We start from the raw sequence: 13,504 nt of genomic DNA on the forward strand, positions 1-13,504 counted from the left end.
GACAGCACTGCACTTCCTCCAACAGCCTAGGGGTTCCTGAGACAGTGTCTCCTCCATCAGACTAGCGGTTCCTGAGACTGTGTCTCCTCCATCAGACTAGCGGTTCCTGAGACTGTGTCTCCTCCATCAGACTAGCAGTTCCTGAGACTGTGTCTCCCCCATCAGACTAGGGGTTCCTGAGACTGTGTCTCCTCCATCAGACTAGCAGTTCCTGAAGGCTGTGTCATGTCTCCCCCTACCCACCTTGGAACAGGGCTTGGAATGGGGGCTGTGCCACCTGTGTCCTGCATGAGGCAGTCCTCACTGTGCCCTGACTGATGCTCTAGAATGTCCCTTCAGGGCCTCTGTACCCACCTTTCTTTCTCCGGGCTTCGTCATGGTCGCCCATGACAACCAGTTCTGAAGCCTTGGAGGGGAGGCTGGGGCCCGCTCTGCTGACGGCTCTCACCCGGAACCGATAGCTCTGGCCTTCGATGAGGCCTTGGATAGGGCACCGGCAGGTCCCACTGGGGGCCTCGTGGCAGGGCACCCACTGCCCAGACTCGCCCTGGCACCTGTGGGAGAGAGGCCTCAGCTCCAGCCCCAGCCCATGACTCAACCTTCCCGGTGTGAGCCCCTCCGGAGGCCACTTCTCCACCCCAGACTGCCGGCCCAGCTCACTGCTGCCGGTTCCAGTCCCGCTGTCCGTTCAAAAACCTGGCTCCAACCTCGGGCCCCCAGGAGGACTCGCCACCACCCTCGACACCATGTTGACCAAAACAGCCAGTGCCTCCGTGCAGATTTCCCGTGTGCCTGGAGGTGCACTGCACCCTCACAGCCCTCGGTGTCAGGTGGGATTCCCTTCGCTCTACAGACGGGGGATCCACTCTGGGCTCAGACAGTGGGACAAGCCGTGAGTCACGTGGCTCGGGAGTGGCAGTTAGGATTTCACCCAAGGGCTGTCCCCAGATTTGGAGGCATGGACACCCCTCCCTAGCCCCTAAATTATGCAACCTGGTCTACCTCCTGCCCTGCTCCGAGGCCAAGCATGGGGCTCCCTCTTTCCTGTGGCCCCCACTCTTGTTGCCACAACCAGGCAGAGGTGTCCCTGGGGGCTCTGCCACTCAGGAGGCTGACTCACCGCTCGATGGAGTAGCCGGTGATGGGGCTGCCCCGGGTGTCGCTGGGCGGGGTCCAGGTCAGGATGAGGCAGTCTCTGTTCACATTCAGGCAGCGGACGTTCAGAGGGGAGCCTGGGGCCCCCGGCTTCTCGGCTGCCGCATCTGAAACCCAGAGAGGAGGGTTGGGGGGCGAGGGGAAGACGGGGAAGGCTCTTCTAGTCCGCGTCTACTCGGCAACTGACCCCTCCCCCTCCCGTCCAACAACCTCTTCCGCTTGAACCCTCCAGGGCTCGGTTTTGGTTTTGAGGACCAGGACCTGCATAATGATGGTCTCCTCCTTTTGAACAACGGCATCTGGGGGGTTGTGGGAGTGCCAATTACTAGGGGCCCATTCTACTCCAGGCCCCTGAAGGATCAGTGTCATTAATCCCTGAGCCCCGGGGCATCCCCCCATTTTGTGGACGGGGAAACTGAGCCTCAGAGAGATAAAGTGATTTGCCCAAGGCTACCCAGCTAGTGAAGCGGCAAAGCCAGGATCTGAAACCAGATCGAAGACCAAGAGGCAGAACTCACCAGGCGCTAGAGTCATTCTAGCCCATGCTCAGCCCTCCCTCCACAGCTCCCACTGAGTCTGAGACTCAGCTGTGTCCTAGGGTCACAGGATGTAACAGGGATTCTTAGAGACTCCCACTCAACACCCCTACTTACAACAGGGAAACTGAGACCCCAAGAGGGTGCAAAACTCACCTAAGGTCCCACAGCCAATTTGGTCTCTGGGCTCCAGCTACGCTTCCTACCCGCCAAGCCCCTCTCACCTCTCACAAACACATAGGCGCTCTGATCCTGGGGCCCGAAGGGCGAAGGCACCTGGACGGTATAGAGCCCCTCATCCTCCTTGTAGGCACAGGACACCTTCAGGAATGCCTGGCGGTCTGCGTAGAGGATCTGTCGGCGACCCGAGGGTCTCAGTAGTCTCCCTGAGGAGGGGAGGGGTCCAGTGTGAGCTCTGGCCTCATCTGGGAACCGTTAGGTGGTCTGGGGGTTTAGGCAGAGGCATGGGTGACGTGGCTGGAGTGGCTGTAGCCTGTGGCTTGGCTGGGGACTTGGGGAGGGGGTGGTGGCCTCCAGGGCTCTGCCAAGCTAGCCCTGAACTCTCCTCTGTCTTGGGAGCAGGGCAGGGTCCAGGGAAGGGGCCAGTGGGAATGGGAGTTTAGGGAAGCGGTCGGCGGCTCAGTGAGGCGTTGGAGGTGCTGTGAGGAAACAGGAACAGGAGAGACGGGGCCCTTTGTGAGGCCGGTGTCTCTGCGGGGCAGCTGGGGGCTCATTGTGTGTGTTGGGGGCTCAGTGGGTGGGAGCTGGAGGCTCATTGAGGGAGCCGGGGTGTCCGTGAGGAGGGCAGAGGACTCGCTGAGGGGAGTAGGGTCAGTGAAGGGAGCGGGGACTCAGTTGTGTGACCGTAGTGAGAGGGATGGGGCTTCAGCGAAGGCACTCTGGGGCTCAGGGAGGGCGTCTGGCCCCGAGGCCACACTGTAGGGCCATCCTGCTCTCCATGCCTCCCTCCTGTCAGGACCTCCGTTCTAGAAGATATACAGGTTTGGGAAGACATCTCAGCCTTATCGCAACTGTTTCTCAGGGCTTCCTGTGGCTTCCCCACCCTTCCGACCCCCTGCCATCAGCAGGTGCAGTCTCCCTAGGGGGGCTTGCTGGGGGCTGTTCTCCTTGACCTGTGGCTGCAGGCCTGGTCACAGGTGGGGAAGGAGGTCCTGCCATCCTTCTCCTCCCTGGCTGTCAACGGGAGTGGCTATGACTGTGTTTCAGCTTCCTCCCTCCTCCTACATGAAGAGTCCCTTGAATTCAGGCACATCTGCCCATTCCTGCCCTGGCACCCAGCACGGGGCCTGGCACCCACAGGTGCTTGCTGACCCTCTGTAGGGTGACCGGATCTGAATCCACCTGCCCTCTGCTCCTGCTTTCTTCTCCCTCTTCAGCACTCATTACTCAGCGTGTACTTGGGCAGGGGCGTAGCTCAATTCCTCTGTCCCCTGACCCAGGGACCAGCGTTGGGGTGGAGCCACGGCTCTAGCCCCTCTCTGGCTTCCACCGCTGCCTCTGAAGGCTGGAGACCAGGACGGCGTCCTCACCATCTCGGTACCACTGGATGTTCTGCTCAGCATCTAACACATCATCCGAAAATAAGCAGGACAGGGAGAAGGGTTCCTTCTCTCGGGCAAAGACCGGCTTCAGCACCGATGTGAATTCCACGCTGGGGCCAAACATCAGTCCTGGGGTGGGAACAGAAGTGAGGTCAGCAGCCTTCTGAGGCCACCCGCCTAGCCCGGGACATCCCACTCCTCTGGGTCAGGATTCACAGTCTCCGAGGTGGTCTTAACGAGGAAAGAGAGGCCCGGTCCTGGAGGGTGGTGGAGGTGGGGCAGAGATTTCTCTAGGTGGGATCAGATGAAGTAAAATAGTAACTGGCCAGAGTCATGTCCATTTGTCTGTTTGGCTTTGCCTTTCTCACTCAGCTTTGGCCGCTGGACAGCTCGGCAGCTGGGGGCAGCACCTGGGGACAACGCCCCCCCTCCCCCCCTACCAAGTCAGTGTGCAAGTATGAACAGCTCATATGCAATGACATGCCTTTGTGGGCAATGGGTGGCTAATTGTCTAAAGGGGGCTTTGGAAGGTCTGACGAGGAGCCCAGACCCCCCTCCCCTCCCCGAAGGCCGTCCCGCCCTGAGCCTCCTTACTTTTAAAGATCTCCGAATCGAAGCCAGCATCCTTCCCCACGTAGGCTGAAAGTCCAAGGCAAATGGAGTTTGAGAAGGTTCAGACCTCACATTCCTACTAGATTAGAGGTGTGGGTTTGGGTGTGGGTTTGAGTCCTCCTGGTGGGTCCATCTTTGGCTGCTGGAAGTTCCTTCACCCCTGGGCCTCTATATGGGCCTCTATTCCTTTCTTGGTAAAAGGCAGACAGTGGTTCCTAGCTGGTGGTCCTGGGGTTCTGAATAAGTGAGTTCACATGAACCAAGCCCTCAGCCAGAGCCTGACACATAGCTGGTGCCCAATAAATGGTGGCTTTTTCATCCTCTGCCCAAACCCACTGCCAGGATCACACAGTATTCATCGAAGCCAAGTCTGGTGGGACTGGGATTTCTGGTGCAGTTGGGGACAGTCCGCAGGGGAAGGACAGTGCTCAGAGAGCCATGTGGGGGCTCAAGGGTGAAGTCCAAGGTGATGTGACACAGACCACCAAAGGAGAGTAACAGCTCTTGTTCACGTGGGGTGTCTCACGTGCCACATATTAACTCATTACATCCTCACGACACCCTGTCTGTTGATGCCGTTATCATCCCCTCATACAGATGAGGAAACTGAGGTGTAATCACCCCGCAAGTACCCCGGAAGCCTGACGCCATGAGGCGACTGGTCCCTGGTAAGGCCCTTCCTGAGTGAGTCCTGGAGAGGGTCAGGAGGCTGCCCAAAGTCACACAAAGTCAGCGACAGACTCAGGATTAGAACCCAGAGCTCCTACCCCCCAACCCAGGGTCTTCTATCAGTCGCTATGGAGACGACAGCCGGGAAGGGGGTGGGAATGACCGTGAACAGGTGCTCCTAGTAGGTGTCTGGCTGTAGTCTGGGGGCCAAGAAGCTGAGTGGATCCTAGGGTTGCTGGCCTTGAGGGAGGGAGGGTTGGGGGTCTGGAAGAAGCGATGGGAAGGATGGGTGGACAGAGGGAGGCAGGGCCCTGATGCCTGACCTTGGCTTGACTCTAGGCACAGCCTATAAGGACAGCTCAGATTCCGCAGCCAGCCAGACTGGCAGAGGGGAAAATTGCCACCCAAGATCTATTTGGGGAACAGGGCAGAGGGGTGGAGAGGGCTGTGAAGGACAGTTTAACAAGGTCTGGTGAGAGGCAGGGAGGGGGACTGGACTCCAGCCTGTCTACTGACCAGGGAGTGTGTGTGTGTGTGTGTGCACGCACATGCTCACACATGCAGCCTCTCTCTCAGGGCCCTGAAGGCAAGGCAGCATTCTCCTGGGCCCAGAGCTGTGGCTTCCTGGGTACATGCTGCCCTGGTCATGGGGTGGGGGACACAGAGTTATCCCTTCCCAAAGCCTCCTACACGCCACGCTTTACCTATACCGTCGCATTTAATCAGCCTAAGCACCAGAGCCAGGTAGAAGGCGTCCCCCTTACAGGCCCGGCGGCTCAGAGAAGTGGAGTGAGGTGGCCCAGGCTCACTCAGCCAGTCAGTGGCAGAGCCAGCACATGGACGCGGGTCTGGCTGACTCCTGAGTGTCTCCCCTGCTTTGCGCTGTCATCTCAGACGCCCCCGGGGGAACCTCCAGGATTGGGAATCACACCAATTGGGAACTGCACAACTGGGAAATATGCACCAGCACCCAGATGGGGCAGTGAGGTCAAGAGGGGAGTTGGTAGGGCTCAGCCTTTCCCCCTGAGGACCCCTCAGGAGAGCTGGCAGGGCCAGGCCACTCTTCCAGGGGTCCTGAGTTAGATCCGGACCCGAGTCCCACCTAACAAGATGAGCACGCTCTTTGGACACTGTGCAGTCTGAGGGAGGCGACTCTCACTTGCTCCGAAGGCCCCAGGGAAGCGAGTCTCTGTGGCTGCCCAGGTCACCTGATCCCAGGTGACCCCCGTGTCAAGGGCCCTTCCTGAATCTGACCACAGACACATGTCCTCGTCTGCTCATCCCGGGTTTGCTGTGCGCCAGCCTGGCCGGTTGGAATGGGAATACTTACTTCGGACGAGGACCTTGGCAAAGGAGGAGGCCTGGCCGTATGCATTCTTCACCTTCACTGTGTAGGTGGCTGCGTCCTCAATGGTGCACCTGAAAAGGAGAGAAGACACCCCCCCGCCCCAAGATTGCTGGGCTCCACCGGAAACTCAAGTCCCCATGTATGGGTAGGAAAGGCGGGGATTAACACGAAGCCCTCGCAGGGGGAGACTTTAGGCTTTAGTTCAGGCCCCACCTCTGAAAAGCTATGTGCCTTTGGGCTAGCCACTGCCCTTTGGCATGTCTCAGCGTCCTTCTCTGAAAAACTAGGGACATAACACCAGCCTAGTCCACCTCAGGTGAAAATATGATTGTTATTACTGACTGTGTGAGATCAGAGAGGTTAAGTGACTTGCCCAGAGTCACACAGCACCCAGAATTCAACCCAGCTTCAAGGTGACAAGCTCTCTTACAAGGCATAGTCTCCTGCCCTGTCAACACCTCCAAATCAGAATCCTGGAGCAGTAGCGGGGCACGGACTTGCCCAGGGCATACTGCCAGTCGGTGCCACAACTGGGCCAGATGCCCAGGTGTTCTCAATCTCAGGCCTGGGTCTCATCACCAGTCAGGCCAACCCTGTCTGGTTCCCAGCGGCGCTTGGGCTGGCTCCATTCCAGAGCCACGTGGTGACAGAGTCACCGGTAGAACGTGGCACATCTGGTCCCATAAGCAAGCCGAGGGCTCCTGGGTGTCCCCGCTCTTACCCTGGCTGCACGGGGCAGGAATCCCTCTTGCTTCTGGAACCAGTCCCACCTGCCCCTCCAGGCAACCCCAGCCCTGCATGCCTTCCCTGACCGTACAGCCCCCGGGGCACGTCCCTTTGTGGCACTGAGTGGTCAGACATGTACGTCCACGCATCCCCACTTTGCTTCTGCAGGGTAGGATCGATGTCCTGTCCACAGTCGTGTCTCTGAAGTCCAAGTTGGCTGAGATGGAGGGACTGGCGTACTGGAAAGAACCCAGGTGGAGAGAACGGCCTCCAACCCGGGCCCTGCCCTGCACGAGCCGTGCAAGACCCCTGACCCTTGGAGCCTGGGTTTCCTGTCCCGTAACATGGACATAACAATGCCTCCCTGCAAGAACAGCGGTGGGCATGATCAATCGTATGCGCACAAACCTAGCGCAGGGCTCAGCACCGGAGGCCACCACGGGGCAGCTCGTGTGAGCACTGTAGCGCCTGCTCTGGGGAGGACCGTGCTCAAATCCCCCTACGGCCTCCCTCCATGCACGCTGCGTCTCCCTTTAAAACCATGCTTACGGCTCACCAGCTCCTGATCGGCCCACCTAACTGCTTCCTCTTGTACTCGTGCGTGCGCGTGCACGTGCGTGCGTGCGGGGACGTGTGAGTTCCCTCCTCCAGCGAGGAGCGCCCCCAGCATTCCTAGCTCATCACTCAGCCCTTGCGGCTGGCCCCTGACTCCACGTTACTTCTCGTGTATTACAGGCATCAGAATCACGCGGGACTGTCTGCCAAATACCAATCCCCAGGCCCCACTCCAGATTAAGACGTCCTTAATCTGCCTCCTGGGAGGCAAGAGGAGGGTCCCTCCCGCGAATCAGTGTTCTCATAAGCACCCCAGGTTCTTCCGAAGGTGAGGCCGACTCAGAAATCCTGCTCTGGCTTCGGTGCTGGTGGGGTCTGGGGGTCATGGGTCTCTCTAGAGCTCACACTCTCACCTCCTGATCTCCAGGGTCAGCAGCCCATAGTTGTTGGTGATTCGGTACTTTCCGGCGGGGAAGAGGCGGGGATCGATTCGCATGTCGTTTTTGTACCTGTGGAGACACGGTGGTCTGTGGCAGGCTGGGTGGCTCTGAGCGGGAAGGATCTGGAGCCTCTCAGACCTGGATTCTAACCTCAGCTTTGTGCTCTTTACTTGCTTATGTGACCCGAGGCAGCACTTTCACTGCACGGAACCTCAGTTGTCCTCATCTGTGAAATGGGAGTAATGAGAGCACTGACCCTCAAACGGGAGAAGATATGTAAAGCTTTTCTCCTGGGCCCTGGGTACTGTAGATACTCCTGGGAAGCAGAGAAGAGGGAACCTGTAATTAGGGGTAGCTGCCCCTTCCCCTACCAGAGGTACCCCCGGGGACCTGGGCCCAGCTTTTTCCTCCTCTCTGAGGGCGTTGCCAAGGAATGTGCCCCCATTTCTGCCTCCCTCATCAACCTCTCAGGATGGCGATTCTTTTTTTTTAAATTTTTTTTTTTTTCAACGTTTATTTATTTTTGGGACAGAGAGAGACAGAGCATGAACGGGGGAGGGGCAGAGAGAGAGGGAGACACAGAATCGGAAACAGGCTCCAGGCTCTGAGCCATCAGCCCAGAGCCCGACGCGGGGCTCGAACTCACGGACCGCGAGATCGTGACCTGGCTGAAGTCGGACGCTTAACCGACTGCGCCACCCAGGCGCCCCTCAGGATGGCAATTCTGTACTTGGCGGTCATTATAATCACCGGAGAGAGCTTTGAAAATCTCCATGCCCAGTTTCTGAACACAAGGCTTTGGGAATTCGTATCAGGAACTGCTCATTGGTCTCCAATAGCCGTTCCCCCTTTTTCTAAAGGAACAGGATTCATCACTGGGCCACCCAGTGTGTGACATATTTCCTACCCTCTCTTTCTACTAGGTGTGGCCATGTGACTAAGTCCTGTAAAGGAAGTACAAGTGTCACAAGGCTGCTATCGATGACGCTTTGTCCCCTTTTCTGTCATTTTCCCCTCCGTCCTACGCCAAGAACGTGGCCCAGGTGGCCGGCATCTCGCACCGGGAAAGACTGGGGCTGCCGGAGTCCCTGAGGGATCTGTGAGCAAAGTCGCCATGGCCGCCCCACCCTGTCTACATCAGGATCGCAGGTGAAAGAAAAATAAACTTCTTATCTTATGTCAGCCGTTAAAAAAAAATCTCCATGCCCAGGCTGCATCTCAGATCACTCTGGAGTCAGAATTTCTGGGGTGGGGCCCAGGCCAGAAGTAGTCTTTCAACTCCCCACGTGACTGCCAAGGGTGGCCCAGCGGATTGCCCCAGCCCACTGCACCCTGGACACGGCCCTATGTTTTCTGTGGACTCTGGTGTCTTGTTCTCCCTGCTGTGGGCACTGGACTGTGAGGTGGCCTCGCCTCTGTCCACAGCCCGTTGCAGGGGTTTGGAGGCCTAAGGGGTCAGGGCTGGCACGTGAAAGTCTGCGAAGGCTGGGAGGCCTGGGTTCTTGACACAGCTGGCTGTGTGACCTTGGGCAAGTCAGTCTCCCTCTCTGGGTCTCTGGGTCAAGAGGCTGCTGCATGGACAGTCAGCCCCCGTGGTGGTTGAGCTTCAAGAGCAGGCTGAAGCCGAGAGAGGGCGCCCCGGCCACAGTCCGACGCCTTCCTGGGACCTGGCTACCCCCGCACCCTGTTTGTGCCCATGGCAACCAAACAGTGCCACACCCACACCCCATCACACAGCCCCTGGGCTGCACCCTCTTCTGAAAGGAGCCCAACTAAGTTTCCTTTGGGGAGAGCCAGTGCCTAATCTCGGTACCCAATCTTTTTCCACCTCTCCTAAGCCTGGGGGCCAAAGTCAGGTTCGCCCACCCCCACCTATCAGGAACTTTCCAGACACCTCGGCCCGGCCAGCTTCCATCTTTCCCAGAAAAAAAAAAAAAAGCAGCAGCTGCAGCTCTGGGCAAGGCCTGGACAGCCAGAGACCTCAGCGCTCATCTTGCCCTCTCTGGGCTCTGGGCTCCTGCCTGAACGACAGGCCCTCGAAGGCATGGGCTGTGCAGATCTCACTGTAAATGGCAGCCAGTCATAAAACAGCATTAAGTGAGACAACAGAGGCCAGGCGCCCAGCCCGGAGCCTGGCTCAGAGAGGCCCTCATAAAAGAGCGAGATTTTTATTCTTTCTCTAAATGTTCTTTCTTCGCATATTTTGGTATTGGATTTTACTTTTTAAGGCTGCTTGCTTGGCCTGGGAGACGGAGTCTGGTATCAGATAGAATCATGGCCAGGGCCCGTGTCTGCAGAGTTAACATGGCTAGACTGGGCTTTGCCTAACTTGTCCTGCTGGTGCCCCTGCATTCAGGAAGTGCTCAATGATTGCTGAATGAATGTACTTGCCTGACCAACCCGGTGTGCCAGGATCTTCCTCTCGAGCTGGGGGCTGGGTGTCTGCCGGGGCCCGGACAGAGCCCCGGAGGCCAGTCCCAGGACAGTGAGTGGCCCTGCCCAAAGTGATCGATGATGAAAAACCAGACCCCCCAAACCAGGAGCACCAGGGGCCACCCGAGTCCCTCCTGCTGGAGGTGGGCCTGGCCTTGCTTCCAGCACTTACCACGCTCAGCTCCCTGTTGTGGCAACATTGCTGGTAGGGGTGGAAATGAGTCCCTTTCCTGAGAAGCTCCCACGGAATGCCTTAGATATGGGCCTAAGTGCCAGGGCAGGGCAGGGCTTGGCTGCCAGGCAGGACAGCTGAGGTACTGAACCCCCCCCCCCTCCCCTTAGCCCAGGCCAGCTGGCGGGAGCCGTCCTCCTACCTGACCAGCCACTTACAGGCAGGGACTGCCTCGGTCCCCACAGAAATCCAGCACTCAACACGAATTCTAGCCCCTGGCACACTTTTTTGTATGAATGTCATCTGGCCATGACCAGCCCCGATGCCAACTCCCTTAACGCCTTTCTTGATTGGTCCTGGCCCAAGGGCTTTCCATTTCTCTGACTTCCGAGGAATTATTTGTGCTTCAACGGAAAATAACAATTGCAAGGATGACTTTCCTACTCTCTAAGCCGGCTGGGAGGAGTCTGGGAGGAGATCTGAGTTTGAATTCTGACTTAAACTGGCTGTGTGACCTTAGGAGTAGACAAGTCACATTACCTCTCTGAGCCATGGGTGGCCACAGGGCTCAAACGAGAAGAAAGTGCTGGGTCAGTAAAAATGGGTTCAAGTATAAGATGTTGCTGTTTCCTTTGTGATCCCTGTCATTTGTGTGCTTATCCCCTCTCTCCTACTAGACCACGGTGTATTCACCCTCAAGATCTGGCTTATGTGTTGCCTCCTCTGAGAAGACTTCCCGGATCCTCAGGAGGAGGGGGGATGGGGGGAGGCAGCCACTTCATCACCTTTATCTTTACTCTTATTTCAAATTACACCCATGAATGCACTTCTCTCTGAGTTGACATTTCTCTTCTGGGCTGAAAGTTCTTTGAGGGAAGACTGTGTGTGGTTCGGGCCTGGGGCAGATTATGCTCCTGGTAACTATTTGTTGAAATCCTTTCCTTCTCCCCCAGAATGTCTGACTCCCTGCCGAAAGACCCAGGGGGAGCTCAGTAAACAGTGGCTCAGCTGCGTGAATGATCCCTCCGGTTAGGACTGAGGGCCCCCAAGCTGCCACGCCCACCTCCGCCTCCACCACGCCCACCTCCACCTCCACCACGCCCAGTCCGAGGACACCTCCCACCTCCCCGCCCCTCCCTCTGCCAGCAAGGCCTAGACTGCAGCTCTGCTATGGTTACAGTCCCAGGAAGGGCATCTTCTGCTTTCCCAGCACCTTTGAAGTTCTGAGGGCTTCCACGTAGCTGTGGCATTAGATCCTCACCACATGCAGGCTGGGCAGGAGGCCTTCAACCCATTTTACAGAACAGGAAACTGAAGCAGGACCAGAGAGGTTGTGGTGTGACCGAGACCACCCACTGAGTTAGTAGAGAGAGCTGGGTCTGGACACAGGGCTCTCACTCCAGGTCTGAGCTCCTGGGGTGGGGGGGGGCTGCCCTCCCCGCCTCCCCTCCTGCTCCTCTGCCCCCTGCCCTGCCTCCTGCCGTCATCCTCCTACCCCCGAGACGCCCAGCTCAGAGCAGCTGCCTTCTCATGCCACCAGAATCATATTTTTACAAGTGCTGGCTCCCCGGTGGCCCAGTCTTCCTGCCCCAGGCTGGCTGGGAGGAGGCTAAGAATAACTCGGCCCGAGCCTCCCAGCAGCTGCTGCTCTCTGGGGGGTGGGCAGAGCTCAGGGTCTGTGGGGCTGGGTTCTTCTCAGGCAGCAAGAAGTTCTGGGGGAGGAAGTTCGCTCCTGGGAGAGAGGTGCTGGGCTGTAAAGAACTCACGCTCGCTCGTTTAGCCCTGGAGGCTCGGAGCATGGGGGCAGGGTGAGGACCCCTTCTCTCCTGCCCCGGTGGCTTACCAGGTGACCTGGGGTGGAGGCGAGGCCTGGACAGTGCAGGTCAGCAGAACTGTGGTGTGCTCCCAGACGGCATGGGAGCGCAGAGGGATCCAGAACCAGGGCCCCCGGCCGGAACACAGCTCTCTCAGCTCCTTGGCCTCCCGGACCTTCTCCTCCGTCTGGAGGCGGGAAGGGATCTGTGACTCCCATGAGCCAGGGGATCACATCTCCCCCATCTTTGCTGTCACCTTTCCCCCTGACACTCAGGCTCTGGAGTCACACCCGCATGGACTGGAGCCCCTCAGGCACAGGCAGCTGAGAGGCAAGGTGGCACAGAGGGCAGGGGCCTTGGAACAGCTGGCCTGGGGTCAAGGCCAGATTCTGCCACTTCCTACCTGTGAGACCATAGGCAAGTCCTCAGTTTACTCATCTGTAAAATGGGGATGATAACAATATCCCCCCCACCTTTCTGTGGGGTTGTAGTGAGGATGAAATGAGCTAATACGTGAAAAAACATGGGCACGGAGAAAGCCCATGTATGTATTAGCTGTGGCTCTCTTGCCCTGGGGAGGGGGCACGGAGAGTGGCTTCAGCTCCCTGATGTTTGTCAGGAATAGTGTGTCCTGAGGCTCCTCTGTGTTCTCGGCACTGGCAAGGTCACTGGACAAGCTTAGTCTTGTTCAATGGCCACCCCCACCCCGAGAGTTGATACACCACATAACATCCGTTTCACGGATGAGAAAACCGAGGCTCAGTGAGGGGAAGTTGCTTGCCCAGGGTCACACAGCTGGAGGGCTGGGACGCCGGGATTCAAACTGGGTCCAAGACCAGGGCCTGGACTCTTTCCTGAATGTTCAGCTGCCTCTGGAGAAGGGGGTAGATGAGGTGGGCGGCCCGTGATGGGGTGCAGGTCCCAGGACTCCTCACCCGTCGCCTCAGTGCCTTTCGGTCGCGTCTCTGGCGCAGCAGCCACTGGGTCCGAAGGAAGGCGATCTCCGTCCTCTCCCAGTCATTGCCGAAGCCCACCCGCTTCTGCCCTCGCTCCTCCAGCTCCACCGCAGAGATCTGGCGCCTCAGCTGGGCCTCCCTGTGTGGCAGAGGCCATCAGGGGCCGAGGGCCCGGGGTTCGTGGGGGCACCCCAGCCAGGGCCACCCATCCTCCCCACACCCGGCATCACCAGCTGCTCTTTAAGCTTCTTGAGGACAAGAGCAGCTTTTAATCCTCTCTTGCCCGCAAAATACCTGAAATGGGCCCTGCTTACAGTAGGTGCATAATAAGTACTACGGATACCGTTTACAAGGCTCTTTCACAAATTTTTGTTCCTTTTGTCTTCACGACGACCAAGTGGGCAGGAATAGTCCCCCTATTTTACAGAGCAGGGACCTGAGACTTGGTGACTCGGCCAGTACCAGGACCCAGGCCTTCTGGCCCAGGACAGCCTCCCGCTGCTCTCAGGTGAAGCCTCGTGGTGAA

The 13,504-nt window shown here is 58.0% G+C and overlaps 1 protein-coding gene across 1 annotated transcript in view; it reads right to left on the reverse strand.

The window, feature by feature from the left end:
- The window catches only part of MYOM3 (myomesin 3), a 47,920-nt gene that overhangs the window by 29,493 nt on the left and 4,923 nt on the right, over nucleotides 1–13,504 (reverse strand). The window contains exons 4-12 of the mRNA XM_030326751.1: nucleotides 12,958–13,117; nucleotides 12,052–12,209; nucleotides 7,577–7,672; nucleotides 5,865–5,953; nucleotides 3,848–3,892; nucleotides 3,242–3,382; nucleotides 1,916–2,077; nucleotides 1,121–1,262; nucleotides 355–554 (exon numbers count right to left, since the gene is read on the reverse strand). Coding sequence (XP_030182611.1) covers nucleotides 355–554; nucleotides 1,121–1,262; nucleotides 1,916–2,077; nucleotides 3,242–3,382; nucleotides 3,848–3,892; nucleotides 5,865–5,953; nucleotides 7,577–7,672; nucleotides 12,052–12,209; nucleotides 12,958–13,117 — 1,193 coding nt within the window. The remainder of the gene's footprint in view (nucleotides 1–354; nucleotides 555–1,120; nucleotides 1,263–1,915; nucleotides 2,078–3,241; nucleotides 3,383–3,847; nucleotides 3,893–5,864; nucleotides 5,954–7,576; nucleotides 7,673–12,051; nucleotides 12,210–12,957; nucleotides 13,118–13,504) is intronic.

Source organism: Lynx canadensis, chromosome C1, assembly GCF_007474595.2.
Source record: "Lynx canadensis isolate LIC74 chromosome C1, mLynCan4.pri.v2, whole genome shotgun sequence".
Taxonomy (NCBI): Eukaryota; Metazoa; Chordata; class Mammalia; order Carnivora; family Felidae; genus Lynx; species Lynx canadensis.